Source organism: Lytechinus variegatus, chromosome 10 (assembly GCF_018143015.1).
Source record: "Lytechinus variegatus isolate NC3 chromosome 10, Lvar_3.0, whole genome shotgun sequence".
Lineage (NCBI taxonomy): Eukaryota > Metazoa > Echinodermata > Echinoidea > Temnopleuroida > Toxopneustidae > Lytechinus > Lytechinus variegatus.
Window position 1 is genome coordinate 31269744 of NC_054749.1, and position 26040 is coordinate 31295783.

The window sequence follows — 26040 nt, forward strand, 5'->3', positions numbered from 1 at the left end:
ACCAAAGTGACCGGCCATGCCTCTTGACCTCTATTCTTTTCTAGCTAGAGCAACCTTTTTCTCTAATTTAACTACATCATCTTGCATCTATCTGCACCGACCCTATTAACGATCCCTTTGAAAAGTTAGCATTTTGAACATATCGGTTTCCTAGCATGATGCCCCTCCCCCAACCGCCCCAATTATTGCGCAATATAGAGACATTGGTAGCTTGCTTTCTTTCGTGTTTATGTATACAAGGTCCAAATGCACGTGTACTGCCGTGTGACGACAACCCGTGACGTCGATCTGCATACCGTATATCCATCTGCCGAGTAGATGGCGATGTGAGCGGCGCTGACGCCGAAGCTAGCCGGGGTGCAGCCGGGCCGGGCTCAAGAGAGCGCGAGGGTACGGCAGCGTAGCTCATCGTGAATGCAATACGGAGTATACCTGGCCGAAAAATTATTTAAAAAGTCCAAAATTCACAGGATTCATGGTAAGTTTACTTTATGTTTCGAAAATCCGTATATTATACCCTTTTCTTGATCTATCCGAAATGCAGTATTTTTGTGCGTTACTTTGTTTTGCGTAAATCTGTAACAAAGTTAGAATTCTCAACTAGAGTTCACTGTGTCGTGTACGCCAACCCAGTCTACACACAAAAACGACCATTACCATGTCAGCATGTGGAATTTCTTACGCACACAAGTGAATGGGGGAAATCACGATTCCTTCATTATAGATACTTGAGAGCTTGTGTACTTTGCTTTCACACCTTATTTGAGCAGTGTTTAACATTTAGCTTGAACTTAGACTTGCTGGCCCTCATTTTACTTTAGGCTGAGGTTGAGCTGTGTGACTGTGATGCCTGAAAAGGGATTGTGGCTTGTGTTGACTGTTGTGAGCTGGGACTCTGGAGTGACATGAGTGATGTTTACGTTAGCTATCCGCGATGAGCTTGACTGGTATAATTAAAAGTAAAATATAGGCCTAAGATAAGTCCTCTATTATCACCTAAACACATTCACTCAAATGAAATCAGACATTGGGGGTACAGCCTCAAGGCTTAAGCCAGGCATTTGTTCTCTGGTGTTTTTCTTTTCATGTTTTTTTATTTGAGAATTGAATTGGAATTATCTTCCCCTGGGCCTCGTTATCCGTGGATGCACTTCCATGGACCCATTTAAAGGAACTCTAAGGCACTTCTAACTAATATATTCTACTCTAAAATTCTCAGTTCCTTAATTTATATCACTGTTACTGTTACTTTGCTGAATGTAGCTTATATTAGATTATAATATAAATTGGCACACAACAACCACTAACTGGTATTCATCATTTTAAATCCCATTCAAGGGGAGTTAGAAATGAAACTGTATTAAATTTTCAATTGTTAGTGGTCTTGTCTAGGTGCCATATTATCCCAGGTGCCCTCCAATATCTCTATCTCCAATTTTGTATAGCAGGTAGTGCCAATTTACTAACCCACTATTATTTTTTGTAATTCTCATACTTTTCTAGCTAGAAAGAGCAGAAAGGAATTGATAGAACTTTGATGATGACTTGAATGCTGCAGCTGAGTTTTATAAAAGGAGGCAAAACTGAAGTCGGGGTTTGCTCTAAAGAAGTACAAGGACCTCTTTCATATTACAGGATACTGCCCAAATCCCCTAAAAGGGGTCAAACGTGCAGGAGTAATGGAGTCTGAATTTACCATGGGTGCTTCTTTAGGAGAAGTTGATATCAAGGACTTTGTTTTGAGGTAAGGCACTAAAGTCATCAGTTTGTCAATACAGAAATTGTCCATAAAAGTCAAAGAAAGAAGTTCACGAAAAACACAAGTTAGGGGGGAAAAATCAACACAATGCAGATAGATATTTATAAACAAAGCAAAATGAAATGAAACAGACCATCAGCATAACTCTTTAATCCAATCTGTTTAACGTGTTTAGTGTAAAATTATTATTTTTTTTTACAACAGAAATTGCTTTTTGCTTGTCATACTTTGTGGAAAACACAGTTTGAATTTTTTAAACAGAGAAAACCCTATTTTTTAAGAAGGCAGATAAAGAGACTCTAGTGTACTATTTACATAAAATTCAAAAGAATGTTTTTTATAGTAATTTTCACTTTTTCCAATAAGTCAAGTATGAATAGTCATTAAGAATAGAGGGAAGCAGTATAAAAAAGTTCAATCAAAATGATTTACAAAACTTGACAGATACAATAGTTTAAAAAATCTCAATTTGAATAACAATTCCCGATTGGCAATGTTGCTTCACTTGAAAACTGAGAGGTTTAGTAGTACATGTACAACTTTCCTTATGTTTTTACTCATGAAATTTAATATTTCCCCCATTATCTCTCAAGGTCCAGCTTGTCTCCTTACATGTAGGTCAAGGTTTTTTCTTGGAAAATGAATTCAACAAATTAAGTTGAGAAAAAGGATGGAAAGAATGGGGGAGGGGATCTAGTTCACTAAGCTCTTTATTTGAAAAATTTACGTTTTTAATCTTCTCTTGATCTGGAATAGGAAAAATTCAACCGTGTGCAATTGAGAATGGGAAAGTGACTTGTACATGTAATTCGATTCCCACCCTAGAAATAGGATAATTGAAACTTGTGATAATGATGATTCTTGGTATGTTTTTTTGTTCAACTTGCTTTCACTTCTTTATTTCTTCATCAATTAAGTTCATACTTTGTATATATGATCCTTGGGTAATACCACGTTTGTCCATGACGATAATGGGGTCATAGGTCATCTAGGGGTCAAAAGGTTAAATGATATAAGGTCATGTCTGTTACAAAAATGTTAAAGTTTTTGTTCAACATGCTCTCATTTCTTTATTTCTGCATCAATTATATTGACACTTGGTGCATGCTATATGATCCCAAGGTAATACCACATGTGTGTTCATGAGGATTATGGGGTCAAAGGTCATAGAGGGATCAAAAGGTCAAATGATTAATGCTATTTGAATTTTTATTCAGCTTGCTCTTTTTTCTTTATTTCTCCATCAATTATGTAGACACTTGGTTCATATGATCCTTGGGTAATATCACCTGTGTGTCAAAGAGAGTGATGGGACAAAAGGTTAAGTTTTTGTTCAAATTGCTCTCATTTCTTTATTCCTGCATCAATTTTGTTAACACTTTGTACATATGATCATTGGGTAATACCGCATGTGTGTCCATGAGTGTGATGGGTTCAAAGGTCATCTAGTGGTCAAAAGGTCAAGTTTTTGTTCAAATTGCTCTCATTTCTTTATTTCTGCATCAACTGTGTTTACACTTGTTAAAAATAACCATTGGGTAATACCACACATGTGTTCATGAGGATAAGGTCAAAGATCATATCGCATATTTTATTGATCGCAATATCGGGCGAGACATGGTTCTTGAACCACTTTGTTTTGTGATTTTAGGCTTGAAAATAGGATAAAAATAAATATAAAGAGGATTTTTTTCACAATTAAGATTGGCAGATCTGCAAAATGAGACCCTTATATACTGTACAATGTACACCTGTGATTCTAATGCAGTCTCTTGTTGTGTCTAATATAGCGCGAAGGATCTGATTGAGCACAACCACAGTCAGACGACGATACCTTACAGAGGACCTAAAGAAGGCCATCCGGACGGAAGCACCAAACAAGAGCAACAGATCGAGAGAAGGAGAGATCAAAGACATGAGCTACTCGGGAATCAAAGAGTATCCAGACTGTAAGTATCACAACAGCCCATCTACCTTGAACGTAAATCTTAGTGCCTGATTTCACATAGTCCTGCTAGGTTCCATCTTACAAAGGGGTGTAATGGATCCAATCAACCTCAGCTGTAAATGGAAATCCATCAATATAATTTGTTCTACAGTACAGTTAATTTGCAGAATGTCCTTTAAAACAATGAGGAGAATGTTCAAGAAAACAATGAGTGTCTGTAAATACAGCATATCTAGAAAACAGAGATGCCAAGTTCAAAGACCAGCTATGCGTGAGATTTTCTGTGAATCTGAGTGAGATCACAGACATTGTGTACAATGTATATGGGGATAGGCTGTGGTAGTTGCGTGAGACAGAGATTTGAGGGGATGAACAAGAGTCCAAAATGCTTGAGTCTCACGCATAATGCGTGAGACTTGAGGGCTCTGAGAAAATATTTTAAACAAACATGCAGCTTAGATGTTGACATTGCTGGCTTTCCATAGTTGTGGAACCCTGGTTTTCCATGCTTTCATTATGCTTTTATGTTACTGGCCTCAGATGAGAGTTACAATCTATGCACATGAAAATTAATTGTCAAAGAGAGGGGTGTTCACCTTGTGTATTGCATTTGCTAGTCCCCAGATAAAGTCTAGATCTAGATTTGGATTTTCAAATTGATGGTTTTGAAGATGAAGAGAATGATGATGAAGTTTGTAGCTCAAGAACAACAAAGTGACGTGGATGGAGGTAAATTAGGGGAATTACGCCGGTGATGATGAGACAGACATTTCAACTTGCATGCTGATTCGCTACCAACTCATGCAGCTGCGAGCTGCACCACTGGTCAAATCCATGAAAAATGAATTCCAGCATGACCACATCCAGACAGAGAGTCTCTCCCCTCTATCAACAAATAATGAGAAGGGAAACAATGATATAACTGTACCTACAAACAAGTGAATATATCCGAACCTGGAGGCAAATCAACTCAACCAATAGCAGCAGACGATATGGACCGACAATGAACTTCACATGGCTGGGATAGATTGTCACTCGTTCTGTACGTTAGAAAAATTTTGACAAGATTACGAAACTCAGGGAATTATTTTTCTATATGAAAATATAGTAATACCTGGTACTATTATTTAAATTACGATAGAACCATTTTTGAAGCAAAAAATGAGGTAAATTAACATTAGATATAAAAGATCATCCGCAAAGCTCGCATGCGACTGTAAACAATATTGTAAACAATCAGCAAGGCGAGCAAGCTAGCCCTGTGTTTGTGATAGTTTGTTTACAATCGCATGCGAGCTAGGCAGATGATCTTTTATATCTAATTTTGATTTACCTCAATTTTTTGCTTCAAAAAAGGTTTTTATTGTAATTTAAAAAATAGTACCAGGTATATTTTTACATAGAAAAATAATTCCCCCGAGTTTTCTCAAAATAATGAGATATAATTCGCAACAGGTTTTGTATGCAAGTGGAGCTTGACGTGGGAGAGCCAATCCCGTCTCTCGTACACTCATGCACGTCATCAAAATTCGAGTCAATTCAGAGACTGATGCGAGGCATATTTCGGAGAGGCATTTTAGCGCTTTTTAATTGGCAATTTCCACCTTGTGTATTACTTTCGTTATTTTTGAATGAACAAATGATAATCCCCACATCATTACCTTTCCACTGATATATAATAAAGCCATCATAACCAATATATTTCTCATGTAAATGTCAAAAGCACTTGACATTTCCATGTACATGTAGTCTCATTGATGAGCATGCAGTAATGTGTATTCTTTGAGCATAGTTTGACTGATGCAATAGTGTATTAAACACTAAAATCAAATGATATTTCAATTGTAACTGAATCTCATAAAAATACCTTTTTGTTGGGTGCACACATATGGCAATGTGTGCTTATTAGTGCCTTTTACAGGTGGGAGATTAACACAACTGTACTGTGTTTTTGCACCAAAAATCACAATAACAATTTATTTTTTCACCCTTGGGTGTCAATTTTCATGGAATTGCCCTTAGCCATACCTTATTTGTAGTAAAGTGGAGCATTGTGGCCCAGTTGATTAGTCTCCGGACTTTGAAACAGAAGGTCATGGGTTCGAATCCCAGCCATGGAGTAATTTCCTTTGGCAAAAAATTTATCCACATTGTGCTGCACTCAACCCAGGTGAGGTGATTGGGTACCTGGCCGAAATTTATTCCTTGAAATGCGTGTGCGCTGTTATCTTAGTAATTACGGCTGCCAAGCTACAGCTGGGGTAATAATATCCAAGTCCTTTGGAAGCGTATAGAGACATTATTCATAATTGTGATATGCGCTATACAAGAACTGTTTATTATTATTATTATTGAAATGAAAGTATTCCTCACCCCTATTCCACTGAGAGCAAAATTGCTGAAAGACAATGAAACTTGCTTGATCTTCAGATGGTCTATTCAGAACACTCTACACCATGATCCCTGAGGAGTTGCACTATACTGACTGATATCTCAGTGGTCTGCATGGTCTCCAAAACTCTTGAAAGGAATCAAAAGACAAAAGGTGGTTTCAGACCGCCTCGAAGTCCGTCAGTTCCAGGTATTCTCTGATCGGGAAATTTACCCCAATCAGAAAATACCAGTATTTTGGTAATGTGAAAGCAAACTATGCGTAATTTCCTCAAAAGAAAATACCCATTAGATAGTAGGTACTTTGCAAAATTACAAGAACTTTTGCGGGGATTTTTCCAAGGTCGCAGGTATTTTGGCAATGTGAAAGCAATTTACGGGAACTGTTAGCCCAGCGTGTCGTTGGGCACGGGCGCCGTGGGTGGCTGCTGGGCTAGCCTAGTGATTTTGAATCTCGCCTCGCTTGCTTATCAGACCATTCAGGAACTTATCCCGAACGAGGGTATGTTTCAGGGTGGTGTGAATGCAGGGATAATTAATGGGTATTTTTTAGCCATAAAAAGTTCTTGTAATTTAACGGGGATTCTTATGATCGAGGCAGTTTGAAACCACCTAGAATGATTCTTTTAGCAGTCGGCCAGTCGCACAAGAAAATGGTCTTTTGGTGGTCTTTCAATAGACTCCCAGTCTAAGTGAATTTTCAAAGGTTGTCTTTCCATGATCTATTCACTGATAGACTCCTGAGGAATTGAAAGACAAATTATGCTAGACATGCATGGAGATCATCAAAAGTATGAAAGATCTCTGGAAGAGTGTTAAAAGACTTCTGAAAGAACAACGTGGTCCTACAATGTAATGTAAGTTCAGTAACAACAACAGGTGTCAGTGTCACTGTGTCAGTCAGTGGTCTTGGTCACTTTATCAGAGATCCTCCATTTAATTAAAGGAGAATGAAACCTTTGGAACAAGAAAGCTTGTCTGAACACAGGAAAATCAAAGAAACAGACCAACGAAAGGTTGAAAAAAATCGGACAAATAATGAAAAAGTAATGAGCTTTTGAAGATTGCAATCACTAATGCTATGGAGATGCTCGCATTGGCAATGCGATAAAGATGTGTGATGTCACTTTTGAACAACTCTCCCCATTACTTTGTTATATATTTCACTTAAACTGCCTCTTTTATCACATCTATCAGTAGATCATGTGTTCTTTCTATAGGAGGGCATGTAATACAGATTTTTTAAAGAATACAGCATGGATAAAGAATTTGTATCACCATAAGAAAAAACTAAAAGAAACATTGTGGGGGTATTTTATAGTCCATTAAAGGAAAAGTTGTTCACATGTGACATCACACATCCTTGTTGCATTGCCAATTGGAGGATCTTCATAGCATTAGTGATTGCAATATTCAAATGCTCATAACTTTCTCATTATTTGTCTGATTTTTCTCTAACTTTTTTTGTTCTTATTTTAGGTTTTCATTGACATTCCTTATTCAGAAGGAAAGAACAGAATGTCTACGGTCGTAATCCAAAGCCCTATTTGTTATTGATATGTAATAGGGTCCATGTGTGACTAAAGTTTATTACATGTCGCTACATTAAAAGTACAGATCATGCCTAGTTGAAGGGAAATTACACGTGCATTCAGTTTAATTTCTGGTCAATTAGCTGCTTCTACCGTATAACAGCAAACTCATAATTGAATTAGTTAGTACATTGCAAGTAATGATGGCAACATTTCTTGTAACAGTGACTTAATCATAATGCGGTTCTAAATGACATGTATTCTGCTTGACTAGCTTGTAGTAAGATGTACAGTGCGTCCCAGAAAAAAAGGAAACCGTGATTCAGTGTATTTTTTTTCCTAGACCATGATCATAAATTTGCTTCGTGAAATTCATGAGTGGAAAGATTTTATTTGAGACCTATCCCAAGGTTCATAATGCATGCATGACTAAGTTAGAACAATGGAAAGTGGTGCTACCAAATTTTATGAGCAAACTATGATTTTGATGGAATTTTTGTGGCTTGTACTGCTGTCTTTTCGGAAATAATGATAATTGGCTATTGCTATGTATATTGCGCTTTATCAATAGACGACTGCTCAAAGCACTTATTACCCGGTGCCTTGATTCATAGCTTTTTTCGCAGCCTGTTAGGCGCTGTCTCTCTAAACCAACCACAATGACAGTTGTTTTTTACCGGTACTCAATTAGCACTAGGTGAGGTTGGTATAGTGTGGATAGAAGCCTTGCCAAAGGATGCTAGGCCATGGTGGGATCCGAACACATGACCCGCTGATTACAAGGCGAGAGTCAGAACTGCAACACCACAGGACTTTGGTAACTTGTGAATATCCATCTTTTTCTCTTTCATATGATTCCTTATGCGTGAAATATGAATGTGTGATGCATCTGGTTGAGAAAAAGTTGCATGAAAACATGCTCGATTTCTGCCTAATTCATGGATTGTTGAAAAACAAGCATTTTGTTATCCCAACAAAGCAGTAGACAATAGGCTAACAGTGAATGCTGTTCAGACCGGGAAAGAAAGCCCTTTATTTTTGCTGACCAGGGTCTTTGGGAATTCAATGTTACAACATTTGGTAATAAATAAAACGACTGAGAGACTTAATAGTCTCTCAGTCGTTTCATTCGTCGCTACATTTCACATGTTTGAAGGGGCGGGGAGAAGCAGAAAAAAGGGGTATATCACATTTTACAAGTGTAGAGGAGAAAGCTATTTGTGGTTCAGAATGTTTTTCTTTAAATGGATAATCCCCCCCCCCCACTGTCCCTGCCTCGACAATCATTTCAAGCATTTTTGTACAAGTTTTACAGAAAGAATTCAAACATGTTCAAGCCAACCACAAAATCACACTCATTCAGTTGCCGCTTTGTTTTTAATGCTATATTTTCAATGATCCGTCCAATAGGTAGAAATCAAGCATGTTTTCATGCAATTTTTATCTCAACCATATTTTATGCACAAGGTCTCACATGAAAGATGAAAAATTGATATTTAAGTTAACTTTGTTTTCCCGCTCAATAAAAGCCAGAAAAAAATCACTAAAAATTGTAATTTGATAAGAAATTTGCTAGCACTTTTTTCTAACTGAGCCATGCGTTCATTATGAATATTGAGATGGGCTTATCTCATGAAGCACATTATAATGACAAAAAATTACTCTGAATTCCAGTTTCCTTTTTTTTCTGGGACGCACTGTATACAGGAAGTGATGTTGAAATTCACTGAAATTTACCATATTTCCTGGCTCACTATCTGGCACAATATAAATCTTATAAAAACTGACTGAACAGTTAATTCTTTACCCTGTTCACACTTCTTTCCCAGTTCTGATAAATGTGAACCTACCCACTGCATTGGTAGAGGTCCAATGAATAATAACAATCCGCTTTTATATAGCGCTTAATACATCAGAACGACGTGTCTAAGCGCTTTACAGATATATTACCCCGGCCATCGGATTCAATCAGACATTCCTGCACACAATGTGTGCACATCCTCCATTCCCTGGGGAGTATTCCAGTCAGTCGCCTGTGAGGCGCACAGAGTGGACATGCTACAATGACTTTCACATCCTACCGGGTACCCATTTAGCACCTGGGTAGAGAGTGGCAAAGTGTGGATTAACGCCTTGCCAAAGGATGCTAGACCGCAGTGGGATTTGAACTCATGACATCTGTTTACAAGGCAAGAGTCAGAACCACTACACCACGGCTCTTCCACACTGCAGGGCACATGTGTATCCATGACTCAATGTTTTGATATGGCTGTGATATATTGCCTTTAAAGTGTAATTTATCAAGGAAATCTGCATAAACCATTGGTTCAACCAATGGTTTTAAAAACCACCCTTGTGGAATTTGGGCCACAAGATTTTACATCATTTTTTTTACTGTATCAAATTATAAGAATTAGGCCATAAAGGAGAGTGAAACCATTATATGTTAGCTTGTATGAAAGTATAAAATCACTTTATGTCAATGAAAGTTTGAGAACAATAATAGAATAATCTGCATTTGAATGTCAAAATCATGAATGCTATGGAGATCTTCCAATTGGCAATGCAACCAAGATTTGTGATGTCACAGAAGTAGAATTCTTCCCTTTGTACACTAAAAATATACCCCAAAACCTATTATATCTCATTCTTCTGAAAGTACAAACTCTTTGTCCATGATATATTTCATAAAACGTCTATTAAATGTCCTCTCATGAAAAACTCATCTGATCTATGGATAGATGTGATCTTTGAAAGTGGAAATGATATAATTTTTTATCATAATATCTTATATAATACCAGTATTTGTTTCAGTGCTCTGCTTTTTTGTTTACTTTTCTCTTTTTGCGCAAATCAACTTGTAGTTGGAGAAATTATCCCAAATGCTAGAAAAATCCTAATTAAAAAAAAATAATGCATAAAATATTACCAATCATTTCCAGTGCTGTATGTAAACTAGGCCATTTAGTCATTCAAGTCATTCATGAATAAAGCTATCAAATGTAAGCAATCATTATGATCTCTAATTTGCCACTGATATGAAAAAAAAAACTACTATTCAAAAATGAATTTGGCAACTTTTTAATGAAATATTGATATCTAATATTTCATTTTGATCTTTTTTTGTAAAATTAAAGAAGGTGAAAAATTAGTAATTGTCAATTTGAGTAGTGAAAGCATGTTAATATACACCTTACAAAAATTTCAATTCCTGTATGGAATACTTCTACTCTTAAATTTTTAGTAGGATAGGGCCTGCTTACTTGTAGACACGTTGGCCTGCATAATTTAATCTGAAATTTGTCGGAGGAGTCATGCAGTATACATGTGCAAAATCTAATTTTATAGGAATATGGTAATCATGTACATGTAGCTAGATATCTTCTTTCTTTTAAAAATGGTGGTTGCTTCCGATGGGTCAGAATGGGTAACGATATGAGAATGAGAATGCATGCCATTAAAGCAGATGCAAACAATGATTTATGCATGAAAGAGACAGACAATGGATAAGAGAAAGGCACATGTCCTTGCGTGTGAGTCCACCATGCAGGTTACTTTTGTAGTCGTGACGTTGATGGTGACGTTGAGCATGGGTCAAAGCATCTTCCATTGTTACTCCAAGGAATTTCCTTCCACAGAAATATTCAATGCTATACAGGAGCTTCTTTGCATTCTGATGGGCAGTGATTGAAGGGTGGATTTATAAAAATGCAAAGAAGCTCTGAAAATAGACTTTTGGTTTGATTAAAGCTTGTGATTGGTTATTCCCTGGCAAAATGAATTGTATTCCAGGGTTGTAGGTCTGGTGTCCGGTTCTTAAAGACTTATTACAAATCATGGTCGTATTGCCTTTATTGTGTATTGCCATGGAAACCTTGATTGTGTGGTTGGCTGGTGAGCCCTGTTATCAAGGTACATTTAGTTCCTCATGGCAAAGTTGCAATAGTTATAGCTCTTTATGAAACCAGCCCCTGAAGATTCAAAGTCAAACCACAATTCATACGTTTAAATGAAAGACAAATTAAGTAAGAGCATGAAGCTTCTCCAAGTATAATGTCAATCTAAATAAAAAATTACATAACCATGTGTAGCATCAGGAAAAAATACATTCTTAAAATCATGTTTGTATGATTTAGAAAAGTTTAAATGGCTATATTGTAGGAAAAAAATGGTAAGCATAGAGTGAACTAGGAGGAGAGAGTGTGGTGCTCACTGTTGAAGTTGCTCTCCTACATATACAGTGCGTATCAAAAAAAAGTTTACACTTTGAGAAAGCCCTGGGAATTTAAAAATATACAACACGTGGGTATTTCTTTCACATATATTTTTTAGTTCTGGTCTCATCTTTCCAATGAAAGTAAAAGTTTTAACAGAATGTTACACTTGAGTGAGCACTGTCCATTTTTGTAAAGCTTGCAGAAATCTGTTTGCGCAGAAATGCTTGTTTGCACGCTATGTCAAGGGGAAAGGACGAACTCAAACTTACCCTGCAAAACATTTTTCATACATTTCCCTTGCACTTTTAGTCAATTGACATAAAACGGATACATTCAAGCATTTTGTAACAGATTTGTCAGCCAAATTGAAATTTCAACACTTAGTAAGCACAAACTTTACCCTTTTTGTGCCAGCTGGATCTGCTCGAGGACATAACTGAATCTGAACAAAAGTTAATAGCACACATATCCAGCATTTTTCAATATGTTTTTATCATTTAAAGTGGGTTTACATTTCATTTTTAATGTAATACTTGTTTCTCCAAACTTTTTACAAGCTTGACAATGATTAACAAAATAAAACTCAAGCCTAAGCCATTTCATGTAAATCACAGCACAGTGTGAGGCAAATATCGTCACTATGGCCTCTGTGTGTGGGGATAGCATGGGTCGCAATGCACTCTTTGAAGTGTTTTGGGCAAGGAAACGAGTTTAAAAAGGTAAAAAATATCGTCAAATCAATTTTACTAGCTAAAATCCACGTGTTCTTCACGAGTAGGGTCTACTTTTATTCGCATACCTATTTCAAAGTTCTGCGCAAATGATTTTTCACTTTTCAACTTTTCAAAACAAAGTGTTGCTCACTAAAGCGGAAATATTTTTCGACAGTTATATCGTCATTTGCTTAAATGGACCTGTACCAATTTTAAAATGTGAACAAATCTTCAGGATATTAAAAATGTATAATTTTACAGGATATTTTCTAAGTGTAAACTTTTTTTTGATACGCACTGTATACACAAAACGCACTGTATACACAAAACACACTTCATGTACATGTACTTCAATTTAGTGTCAGTGAGTGTCGGATGTAAGTTTGAGCAACGAATGATTATTATGCCCCTAATTAACCCATAAATACATGTATCCCCAAATCTCATTCTTTGAGGTGACCATTTTCTTCAAAATGGACCCAAATCTGGCACAAGAAGTTAATATGATTTTTGTCCTACTCTCATGTCTGTACCAAATGATTTTATTTTGGACCTTCTTAAAGGACAAGTACACCTCAACAAAAAGTTGTATCGAATAAAAACATAAAATCTACCAAGCATAACACTGAAAATTTTATCAAAATCGGATATAAAATAAGAAAGTTATGACATTTTAAGTTTCGCTTAATTTCACAAAACAGTTATATTCACATCCTTGTCAGTTTGCAAATGAGGAGACTGATGGCATCACTCACTATTTCTTTTATGAAATATTCAAATTTTCTCCCTGTTGTCCTGTGAAACAACGATTAATTCCTCCCTGAACATGTGCAATTAGCATTGTATAATACTACTGTATATGATATCGTTGAATTAAGTTGGTCCTTATTGTCAAATCTGTAAAAAATGAAATATTGTATAATTCAAACAATAAAAAACAAACAAAAAATAGTGATGGACTGATGGACACCATCGACTGTCTAATTTGCATGTCATGTTTTGTGAAAAATAAGCAAAACCTTAAAATGTCATAACTTTCTTATTCTTACATCCGATTTTGATGAAATTTTCAGCATAATGATTGTTTGATATTTCTCAATTATTCAAATCAACATTTTTCTGGATTGGACTTGACCTCAGTTAAAGAAAGTCCAAAAATATGATAGTACAGCTTTAAAAGATCTGATGCTATTAAATTTTTGCATCATAATTTTGTGCACCAAAAGCGTACACCTATTAAGATAAAAAAAGGCCCAAGACCAAAGAAATTAGCCATAAAGAATCCAATTGATATAGCAATTTTTAATAATTGTGTCAAGAACATTTCATAAAGTGTGCTGAATTGTACAGATGATATCGAAGGTAATACTTCAAAAATATAAGAACAAAAATAACAATAGTACGTACACTTAATAAGTTAACACAAAGTCAAAGTGACAAAATCATTATTTTCTTTTTTAAGTCTTAAAAAGGTAGAAAGGGAAGAAAGGGAAGTTAACCTGGAATGATATCTTTTCAATTATTTGCTCAGATTGCACTTTGCGAATATTTTTCTTAAACTAGTGTAAGTTGATTCTTCATTTTTTTGTTGCAGAGCCCTGTAAAAAGCAGATCACTGCTTTATGGTGCAAATTATTGTTTCGTTTTACAGTATGAATATATTGTTGTATGTAATCTTGTATTCTATAATGGTTGAAATCAATAACATATATTTAATTGAAAGTATGAATTAATGTGTTTATACTAAAATGATAACCAATCACTTGTAAATTTTTTTTCAGTGGCACATTATCAGTTGGAGAATGGGAGCCCGATAAAGAGCTAGTGGTTGTCAAAAGCCACAAGGTGAGTTCTGTCTTTTGGTAAAATTTCCCCAAACCCTCAAGGATAGTGGAAATGAACTGCTACGAGTAATGATTCTGACTTTCCCCATGTAATCAGACTTGACCAAGCAATTTGAAATAGAAATGCAAATTCCTGATTCAGCTTTGCTTTGAAAAACATGTGTTATTTGATTAAGTGATTAAGTAGATTGAGTAGATTCATGTATTCCAAACCCTCTACAGCCTAGCATCCTTTGGCAAGGCCTCATTCTATCCTTTGCCACTCTCTACCCAGATGTTAAATGAGTACCTGATATGATGCAAAAGCCTATATGTGCTGGGCAATCGATTGTTTGTATTAATTATAACTGTAGAGAATGAAAGAAAAAAGCCCCCCCCTGACAAGCACTATTCCTCAGGGGCTCGTTTTATATTAAAAGAACTTGCAACTGTTGTAACTTTGCCATTATGGAAAATACCATGGTAACCTTGATTCTGATTGGCTGCTGAGCCCTGTTTCCATGGAAGTTGCTATTATGTCAAATAAAAACAGTTGCAAGTCTTTTATGAAACCGGGCCCCAGGATAGTGTCACCACTTCTGATGACATTCATGAAAGGGTGCAATATAACCTGTCAAAACATCTCTTATTTTTAAGGGAAAGTTTTGGCGCACCATGGGCTACATGCTGCAAGGTCAGAAGTACCTCTATCCTGAAGAAGGCTTGTTTCTTCTTGAAGTGGTAAGCAAGTATTTGTTTAGCTATATCCAATCATAAAAGATACATTGTATGTCAAGCTTCTTATAATTTGTAAAAAAAAATATATATATAGGGGTAGTCCATCCACTGATGGTTGTTTTGCATAAATATAATGCAGTAAAATCACTGAATTAAACGAGCGAAATATTAACAATAAATACATTTAGATATTTTATTGAAGTGCTATTATTTTTTACATTTTCCAATTTTTGGTGAAAAAAAATGAAATCCATTATTTGAAGATAAAAATATTATGTGCCTAGAGCTCTTCTCATTTAAATCCAAGTTTATTTTGAACTCTAATTTCCCTGATATAATGAAAACAAAAGAAAATGCCTTGTGTGAAATTCGATTTAGATTTTAAGAGTGACTTTCAGTTTAGAACATTTGATTTTTCATTCGATATCACAGGGTTCAATGGAGTTGAAATATGGTGGTACTCCCCTCTCTGTCCAGCGTGCATACAATCTGCTGATCCCGACTTACATACCTAAGGAACATTATAGGGTAAGTGGAATTTTTTACCTTATTGGTGTTTAGTTTTTACTTTATTCATGTGTATTCAATCAAATGAAAAGATTCACTGTATTTACAGATAGTTTGACATTCAAAATATATTTTTCCCCTGTTTAAGCCAGGAGAACATGTTACTCAAGCTCTGCAGAAATTTATTTAGTGTTCAGACAAGGTGAGATAAATCACTCCAGCCTATGCAATGTAATATGTTTTTTTATTATAATTCTATGCCCAAGGTGACGCCAGTAAACTTGTTACAATATATTTTACACTATTTAAAGGAATTTGAACTGTAAGTAGGTTTTGGGGTGCGTAAGAAATAGATATTTAACTCCACATTCATTTTTTCAAAATATTGAAATTTGGGTCACTGAACTCTGTATATTACTGTCTTCTTTAGGTGTACTGCCATCTGATGCGCCTTGGATACATCACTACACGGCACATAGAGTGAGTATTCATCATTCACTTGAAGGATTCATCATGACAAAACTATTGTCTCCTTACATATTTACAGTAATAGGATTAAAATTGACAGAACTACTTGAATCATTGGATTTAACAAAGATAATATACTGATATGAATTACACTATCATTGTCAGTATTGGTAAAAGAGAAATCATGAGACCTTTTCCATTGGGAAAATGTCATTTTTTGGTGATTTTGTGATAGACTGTGAATACCAAGGTTTAATAACAAAAGATTGTGAATATTTGATATTGGTTAATATTAGGCTTCCTTTGGGTGTAAATAGAGCCATTTCTTAAAGGACAAGTCCACCCCAACAAAAACTTGATTTGAATAAAAAGAGAAAGATTCAACAAGCATAACACTGAAAATTTCATCAAAATCGGATGTAAAATAAGAAAGTTATGGCATTTTAAAGTTTCGCTTATTTTCAACAATATAGTTATATGAACGAGCCAGTTACATCCAAATGAGAGAGTTGATGACATCACTCACTCACTATTTCTTTTGTATTTTGTTATATAAAATATGAAATAATTTTATTTACTCGTCATTGTCATGTGAAATGAAGTTTCATTCCTCCCTGAACACGTGGAATTCCATTATTTTAACATTTTGTGCTTCAGGCAAGGAGGTCCTAATCGTCAAATTCGTAAAAATTGAAATATTGTATAATTCAAACAATAAAAAACAAATGAAATAGTGAGTGAGTGACATCATCGACTCTCTCATTTAGATGTAACTAGCTCGTTCATATAACTTTTGTTGATAATGAGTGAAACTTTGAAATGTCATAACTTTCTTATTTTACATCCGATTTTGATGAAATTTTCAGCATTGTGCTTGTCTGATTTTTCTCTAATGATTCAAATCAACATTTTTCTGAGGTGGACTTGACCTTTAAATAGAGAACATTCGGTCTATTTAGAACTATCTTTGATTAAAATTGTTTCTGATATATTTCTTGTAAAGATGATGTGCCAATGAAAAATAAGTAGAGTTGATTCCAATTATTTCTTAGACAAAAGTTATCCTTAATGATCATGATGAATTTTTTTTTATCTCTTAAAGGTCTGATGTCACAGACTATGAATATCGGCTTCGGATGCATCAATACCGCCACACCCAGAACTTGGCCTACCATAAGGTTCAGGGATGGTTTCAGCAGCTTGGGGATGACCAACCCATGAATTCCATTTGGCCTGATAGCGACTCCAATGGTGGAAGCCTCAGCTCCATAACCTCCCAGAACTGGTACAAGCGCAACAGGATGTCAGCAGGCAACAGCAATGCCAACACGAACAGCAGCAATGGAAGGGAGCAGTCTGGCTGTGATTCTTCAGAGGTAGGAAGTGCAGGAGAGATGTCAAGAGCCATCAAAGCCAGACAGAGAAACCATAAATCACCTGGAAAATTGAGCAATGTGAAAAAGTACAAAACTTGTGAGAAGGAGGAAGGGCTAGATGAAATGAAATCTTTGGAGCATATGAGTGATATCAACGAACAGGAAAGGTGTTCAAAGCACACCAAGGTAGCAGATGATGAGGAAAATTCAGGGGTCTCAAGAGACTTAAAACAATCTGAAGAGCAAGATGGAGAAACTGCAAGAGCGGAAAAGACTTGTGAGTTTGTGGAACCAATGGAACCGATTGATAGCCCTGAAAAGATCACCAAAGCTTTGAAAGACACTTCAGATGACAGTTCTGTTTATTCTGATGGTCCCGTTTTTCCTGAAGAAGATACTGGCAAAGGGTCAGGTTTTGAGGACATGAGTATCAGTCTTTTAGATTTTCATAAGAGAAGGCTGACTGCAAGCAGTGAGGATGGCTCAAAGAAACATAAAAAGATGAAAATGAGTTATACGGAAAGCGATAGCAGCCAAGGAAAAGGAAAGTTCAGATTGTCTTCACACCTCAATGTTACTCCACCACTTCCACCTCACTCTGACAAAAAAGCTTGTACACTTGATGATAGTGGGAAAGACACACGAAGTGACCTTGACCAGGAGTCGGCCAAGCTTGATCAAAATTATAGATTGTCAAGTAAACGGTTCAAACAGGGCTTAAAGCAAGTAAAGCACAAGCACCATGAGAGAAGTGTTAGCTCCGATCTAGGGCTCTCTGACACTGCCTCTGAGACATCTGTAGATCTTGAAGAGTTCCTGGACATGGTGGTCCCGATGATGCAAGGAGCACCCAAGGGACCAGAGATCAATGACCAGGACATCCAAGCCTATTTGGAGTATCCTCACTGGAACTTTGATAAGATTGCACTACCAGACATTGCCTCAAGCATCAAGCCTGCGCACCTTCCATTCCCATCCAAGGAGCTGGTACCGGCAAGCATTGCTGCCGGCCGTTGCATGGAAAACGTAGCAATGGTTGAAGACAAACAGCTGGAGCTTACTAAGCTGTGCAACAACAACAAGATGCTCCTGGCCAAGTCCAAGAAGATCATAGATGTTCTTGAGATCATTGGTGACAGGAAGGATAAGAATCAGGACTCGAAGACTACAAGTGACACTGCCAAGGAACCTGACAATTGGAAGGAGTATAAGGAGAAGAAACACCAGGAGGAGCAAAATTTGACTGAGTTGGTCAATTCCCCTGTGGGCCATCTCTGGAGTGGAACTGTCAAGCCCTTGGTGAAACCATGTGATGCAAAATCAACAGGTATGTCAGGAATTTGCTTTTAAATCAAATCGCTAAACCAGTTTTAGTTATAAATACCAAATAAAATCTGAATGCTGTACTCGTCAACCAGAGTAGACAAGATACTGCCATCAAATTGATGGGGATTGTTTTTCTTTGTACTTTGCATTTGTGTTCTGAAAAGCACAATTATTGTAGCTTGCGGCCACTCATGATTTACATGTACTTAGATTCATTGATTTTGGTCAGCTGTTGAGTTTTGTAAACAGGGTAGTTACGACTTGGCATCAAAGCAACTATGATAACTACTGTATATATCCTCTGGCTTAGATGTGACAAGGGCATCTGAAATTACAAGTCTGCACCATTTTTGCTACCAGGCCCCTTTACACGTTTACTTACATTCTCAAATCATTAAAATTTAGTACAAGTACAAGATTTCCTTACAGGTGAATTCATTCCATCGCATCCTCATTCATTCTCCTTTGTACGATAGACCGATTGAATTTACAAACTTCATATCAACGGGAGCAGGTCTAGGATTTATGTAAGGTGGGGGCTGAGAAAGTGCATCAATTTCTTTCACATTTCCCAGAATAGCATGCAGTTTCTTCCAAACAAATCTGACAAGCAAAAAAATGAAAAGGATTTTTCATTTAATAAAAAAAAAATGGGCATAAGCTCTAATATAAAAGAGAAGCATAACGCATGATTTTGAGCAAAGGGGATGGATTCCCCCCTCCCCTCACTGGATCTGTACCTACTCATTAATATGCACATGATATAGTGGCAGATAGCCTCTCATCTACATTATGATGTGGATGGTAGATCATGTAGGCACTTACAGTATGTACAATGTAGATCAGATCTCTAGATTGAAAGAAAACCATGGTTGACAAACAGAAGGCCTTTACTACAACATTGATTTTGAGAAAGGGATTTTTCTACAATTAAGCACATCTAAGGAGATGTGATGAGTTGTCATTTTGCTTCATAGGCAATAAGAGGATGAATTGGGTTTATGCTCCCTGGTTTTGAGGATATGCAGGTTCTCTGATTTTCTTATACCAAAATCTCAAAATAGTCTTGAAGTGAATTATGTCCTTTTGTTTTTAACCCAGGGGGAGATGAAAAATATATTGATATTTATTTCCATTGGCTGAATAGATTATAAAAATATGCGTATATCCTTTCCTGATGCTAATCATGTATTTTTTTGTGAGAGAAGTTGACCTCTTGAATATGATTGTCTGTTAGTTCATCAACCTATTCATAGACAAAGTGATCACATTTTATGGATTGGCTCAATAAGTTTTGTTGCATAGCCCTGAATATCTCAGAGAAAAAGAAAGGATATGCTGTACATGAGAAGAATGAGTGATGAATTCATTGCAAGGATATCTTCTGATAGATTTTAAGAATTTTGAAAGGAAAATTATTGCTAACGATTGGTATGTTAACAGTGCAATAGAATTAGAAGTGCTGAAATCAGTGAGTCTCCCTGTAAATTGGGAAACATAGTCTCTATCACTTTCTAATCATTCCAGCATAAAAAATAATCTTAAAGGGGAATTCAACCCAAATAAAAACTTGTTTTGATAAGAAACAGAAAAATCAGACAAGTTGGTGGGTGAAAGTTTGAACAGTATTGGACAAACAACAAGAAAGTTATGAATTTTTAAAAGTTGTAAATATTGGTAATCACTATACTCATGGAGACTTCAAATTGGCCGCATATGGGATGTCATAGTGATGTAAGGCAAGGACTAAAATGTCATTTTTCCCAAAAGTTTTATTTCAAACTATGTTTTTCTTTCATGAGGACATTAAACAATATACTACCTGGGTTATATTTAGATTACGGCCCCAGGGGAAAGGGTACTTAGGAGAAAACCACAAATCCCTGATAATAAAGTACATGGCCTATGGGAAAGTTGTCCTTGCCCCTTGTCATAATTTACTTACCCAGTTGCCAATTTGAAATCTACTTACTATTAGTGATCTCAATTTTAAAGCAGCTATAACTTTTTAATTGGTAAGTTCACCCTAAAGAAAAGTTTGTTGTAAAAATAGCAGAAAAAATAATAAAAAATATTGGTGAAGGTTTGAGGAAAATCCGTCAATGATTAAGAAAGTTATCAGAATTCAAAGTTTTGGATTTGTGACGTCATGTACGAGCAGCATTCCTACATAGGGAATGGTAAAAAATCAATGAATTTCAAATTTTGTATGGTTCCTGATAACTTTATTTTGTTTTCTATTTATGATCGGGTGTGAAATGATTTGTCTATTGATATACATAAGGCACAGTAAAAACAATTTTCAATTTTCTGAGAAAATGACATTTCATAGATTTTTTACCATTCGCTTTGTAGGAATGCTGCTCGCATATGACGTCACAAATTCAAAACTTTGAATTCTAATAACTTTCTTAATCATTGACGGATTTTCCTCAAACCTTCACCAATATTTTTTATTATTTTTTCTGCTATTTTTACAACAAACTTTTCTTCAGGGTGAACTTCCCCTTTAATTGCTTATCCGATTTCTTTTAAACTTTCACCATTCTGTTCAATTTATTTTTCTCCTTCCCAGCACAACATTTTATGGCCAAGGCTGGATCCCCTTTAAATAATAAACTGTTGCAATAATGCTAAAATAAGTGTTATTGTTGTCAGTATGAGGAATAAGAACTAATCAAGTAATTCTGTTCCCACATCAGTTTTAGTTTACATTGTATGTATGGTATGTTCTGTAATGAAGGAAAGTAATTTTGATATCTTGTCATTACAGGTCATTTGTTAAACAAACTACAGGTCATCCAGGCGGCCAATCTGACCTGTGAACATTCAGGTCAAAGGTAAGAGGTCACCAATAAGGGTCCTATATCACAAATATTATCAATCAATTTTATGTAGATTTCAATGCCATGTTTTTATGGGGCTGAACATTGATGTGCTGAACAAGGTGCACATGAAACTGAAAAATTTATTGTTTATTCTAGTTTTGTGATTGACCGCTACTTTTGTGTTTCCTACAGACCCCAGATAAAACTTCCTTAAGATTTGCTAAGAAGCTAAATGTGTTACAGATTCCTGAATGATCTGTTTGCGTGTTTATTTTGAATGAATGTAATAGATTTTAATAAAGAATGCTGAATCGCTTAGAACTAGTTGGCCTGTTAGAAAACAGAAAAATCAAAGAATAAGATCAACAATTTTTCATAAGGACTGCAATACTAGTAACAAAGTTATGAGCATTTGTATAGCAAGAACATAAATGGAGATCCTTCAATTACATGAAGCAATGTGACCAAGATGTTTGATGCCACACTTTAATAACTCTCCCTTTTCTTTGATGGGCATAAAAATACTCAAACATCTCTTTTTAGCTAATTCATATAATGCTAACTCTTCATATTTGGTGAAAACTTTCATAAAAAGTAAGTAACTCCTGATCTACCAAAAGATCTTTTTAAAAAACAATTTAAGTGAAATTTATAAACAAATAATTGAGAAATTACTGAAGTGTGACATCCCACGTCTCGGTTGCTTTGCCAGTGAGAGGATCTCTTTAGCATTCCCAATCTCAACATTTACTTGCTCATAACTTTCATATCATTTATTCAATTTTTCTAAAAACTTTGATTTTTTAAAAAGTTTCCTCTTGTGTACAATTAAGCTGGTTTCAAAGATTTGTTTTTCTTCAAAGAAAATAATGATTTTTTTTCCCTTTTAAATTCTGTGTACAGATTCTCTCCACCAATTGTGGACTCCAAGATTGTGTTTGATGTATTCTTGCCGGATAAGAAGTACAAGAAAACCAACCCTGGTCAGCCTAACTTTTGTGTGGTGGTCTGCAGGTAGGGTATAAAAGAGAAGTGATGATTGTGGTCGTGATTTTGAGGAAGGTGATCAATTATGATGATGATGATGATGATAATGATGATGATGATGATGATGATAATGATGAAGATGGTGATAATGACGATGGTGATGATGATGGTGATAATGATGATGGAGATGATGGTGATGATGATGGTGATGATAATGATGATGGTGATGATAATGGTGATAATGATGATGGAGTTGATGGTGATGATGATGGTGATGATAATGGTGGTGATGATGGTGATGATAGATGATGGTGGTGATGATGTGGATAGGGATTGAGGTGATAGTTTTAATGAGGAAGGTGTAGTGATGGTGAAGGTGATATTGAGGGTTAGAATGATGATTAGTGAAAATGATAATGTTGTTGGTGATTGTGGTAATTGTGCATCCATGTATTGAGAAACAATATTGATTTTGTCTTTGTTGGATACAGTGAGGAAGATCCTGTCCCTGAGCTTGCTGCTCAGCTTGATCTCCTGATGAAGGCCGCTCCTGTCCCACTCATATGGGGTGTTGTCGACAACGCTGACATCAACTTCTACACCCTCAACGACATCGAACTCCCTGTCGACATCACCATTGGTTAATCATCACTTGATGATGATGATGACGATATGCAAACCACTTGCGCTCAAAATAAATTCGTTCTTTATACGGATGCTTGGAATTCAGGATATTTGTATTTCTAGTTCAGCATATGCTAGTAGGCATACGTGCAAAATCATGTTTAATTGCATTTGTGCATGTATCTTGAAAAAAACGACACAAGAATAATCTTGGTTTTTCTATTTAAATAAAAGTAGAACCATTATGTCATTAAAGAGTTTTTAAACCTTGTGGATACAAAGAGGCAAAGCAAGTTTTGATTATATGGAAGGTTAGTGGAACACAAGATGTTATTATGTTTCATGTTGAATATTCAGATCGTTGGAGAAATGATTTCGGCACTTAAGTCATCAAACTCGGTCTGAAGAGGTCTTTATAATCTAAAACAAGGTGAATATATGTATATTATTTTTGTTTGTTTTGTGTGTGTGTTTATTTGTCTAGTGATGAAAAATATGATAATGGAACACATTTTACGATGCTATGTCATTGCCTTTATTCTGTTGTTAAAGAGTGAAAGTTTTAAAGAGAGGAGTAAAGAAGTCAAATTGTTAACAATTATTATGATCACATCACAAAATATTTTAGTGACTTCTGTACCGTAAATGTCCCATTTGACTTTTAAATGTAGCATTTTAGAACTTTGAATCTGCTTCCTCTTGCACAAGTCTGACCAATAACAGTTTCACATGTGAAATAGTCAACAGGTTTAGAATCACTCAATTTTGTTTCACCTAAAACCATAGTATTTTGTGAAAAGGGTACTTGTTCTGTGGTTTGTTTAATTGTGTAAGACAAGTTCTGAAAGCTGAAAGTCTCACGTTCTCATTAATATTTTCAAGCTATTAATGCAAGAAACGTAACAAGATAGAGATGCATAGGTTTCACTTTAAAACAACACAGTCACGTAATCATGTATTGAGTATTACAGACTGATAATATTGTGTATTTATTCAAGTTGAATCAAGTCCAACTTTCACCAATGTTGTGTCACAAATAGACATTGTTTTTTAAAACAATTATTTTTCTACCAAACATCAATTAAAAGCAGAAATGTACATCACGGCAAAGGAATCTAAAGGTTATTTTTTATTTGTGTAAATATACATGCAACAGCTCATGCAGCCTATTTTAGTCCAGATATGTTGAAGCAGTTAATGTTTAGGAAAAAGTAGCTTACTAATTAGCTCTTATAACATTATCTCTTGTTGTAATGCCTTTAAAGTATTATACAGTGCATCCCACAAAAAATAAATCTGTTTTCAGATATAGATTTCACAATCAATTATTAAAGATATTTTTACTATAAATTTGATACTCGTGGCAAGAGTTGAATCTTATCTCAAATTTGAAACTATTAGCTAAGCAAATCGTTCAAGCATGGCAGATCACAAACAGTAAATATTGAGGCATATCAGAAACGATTTGTGTAGAAACTCACATGTATATCTGAATCCACTCTCATTTCAGGGATCAGCGGGAGAATCTTAACAAAGAATACAAAAGAAATGCGTCAAATAAGCACGTCGTCGTATCTCAAACCAATCTGGTCCACTTTTTCTGCGCAACCTGGTTTGACATGAAAATTTCAAACTCATCTTGCTCATTAATGTCTCATATTAGATATGAAATAAGGAAGAATAATTGAGTTATATGACTATGTTAATGAAATATTATTTATTTGCCTTTTGAAGAAATGGAACCAGCAATTAAATTTCACTTTTATGCTTGATTTTTCTTTTTTCTCGAATAAATTTGCTTTTTAAGTGGATTTGGCTATGTTATGCTTTGCACCCATATCCTTTGCTATGCACAGCTATCGTTCACTGTAAAGACGCATTTTTTAATCTTTTAGAAAGATAGTTTGTGTGTTTGTGTATTGTATTTGTATGTATGGTATTGCAATCAAAATATATATATATTCATAAATTTAGAATTGCACATTATGTGTCTTGAAATGTGATGGGATTTAAGAATTGTGACAATAAATGTGCTTTATGATTACTGTACTTGCATCTTTTGCATCTTTGTATTTATTTATTGTGAGGTTAATTACAATCCATTAATACCGTGTTTACACTTGATCGGCTTTAGGTTTATCTTGCACTGCGTTTACACGCTGTTACAGCTCGTGGTTCAGACCTGCGAGCCGATGCAAAAACCTGAAATGATACGCACACCAATGTCATAATAAAGATAACGCTGGATCCGTGCGCTTACAATTATGTCACAATGGTAAAGTAAATGAAATGCGCACCAATTGCCGATGCAGAATTGGCTTCCTGTTTACACATAGTAAAAAGCCCATTCTGCATCGGCTCGCGGTTCTGAACCTACTACTATGTGGTGCAAAATTGCTGGTTCTGAACCGCGAGCCGATGCAAGTTAATCGCGTTTACATGCTATGAAAAAGCCAATTAAGTGTAAACATGGCATAAGTTACATTAACAAATTAGATATTAACCAAGGAATAAAAGGAGTTGTCTTTTGGGTAAGGTGGTCCTTTATGAGTCCTCATGGAAGAATTCCGTAAGTGATATGAATTTTACGAAAAAGGTTGTAGTTTCAGGAGTTTTCATTATAAACACTTTGATGACTTCCTGAATATGCAAGATAAATAAAGTCAGCTTATTGTGAGAAAAATCACTCGAGCCCGAGCCCCATTTCAGTGTACAAAAATCAAATTCTTGATAAATTTATTTTCTGATCAATCTTTACCATTTCGTTAGCTTATAACAGCGAATTTGAAACAGCAACCTGCAG

The 26040-nt window shown here is 35.6% G+C and overlaps 1 protein-coding gene across 2 annotated transcripts; it reads left to right on the forward strand.

Annotated features, from left to right (window-relative positions):
• Positions 1 to 222: 222 nt before the first annotated feature.
• On the forward strand, positions 223 to 25286 carry LOC121422255. 2 transcript variants are annotated; one of them, XM_041617167.1, is made up of 11 exons: positions 223 to 478; positions 1504 to 1744; positions 3550 to 3708; positions 14342 to 14405; positions 15041 to 15124; positions 15554 to 15649; positions 16059 to 16108; positions 17199 to 18799; positions 21572 to 21638; positions 22530 to 22640; positions 23105 to 25286. In XM_041617167.1, the coding sequence occupies exons 2-11, from the start codon at positions 1680 to 1682 to the stop codon at positions 23256 to 23258; spliced, it is 2451 nt and encodes an 816-aa protein (XP_041473101.1). In that variant the 5' UTR covers positions 223 to 478; positions 1504 to 1679; the 3' UTR covers positions 23259 to 25286. The 2 variants fall into 2 exon arrangements, with proteins under 2 accessions (XP_041473101.1, XP_041473102.1); XM_041617168.1 differs by having other exon boundaries at positions 1508 to 1744.
• Positions 25287 to 26040: the final 754 nt, after the last annotated feature.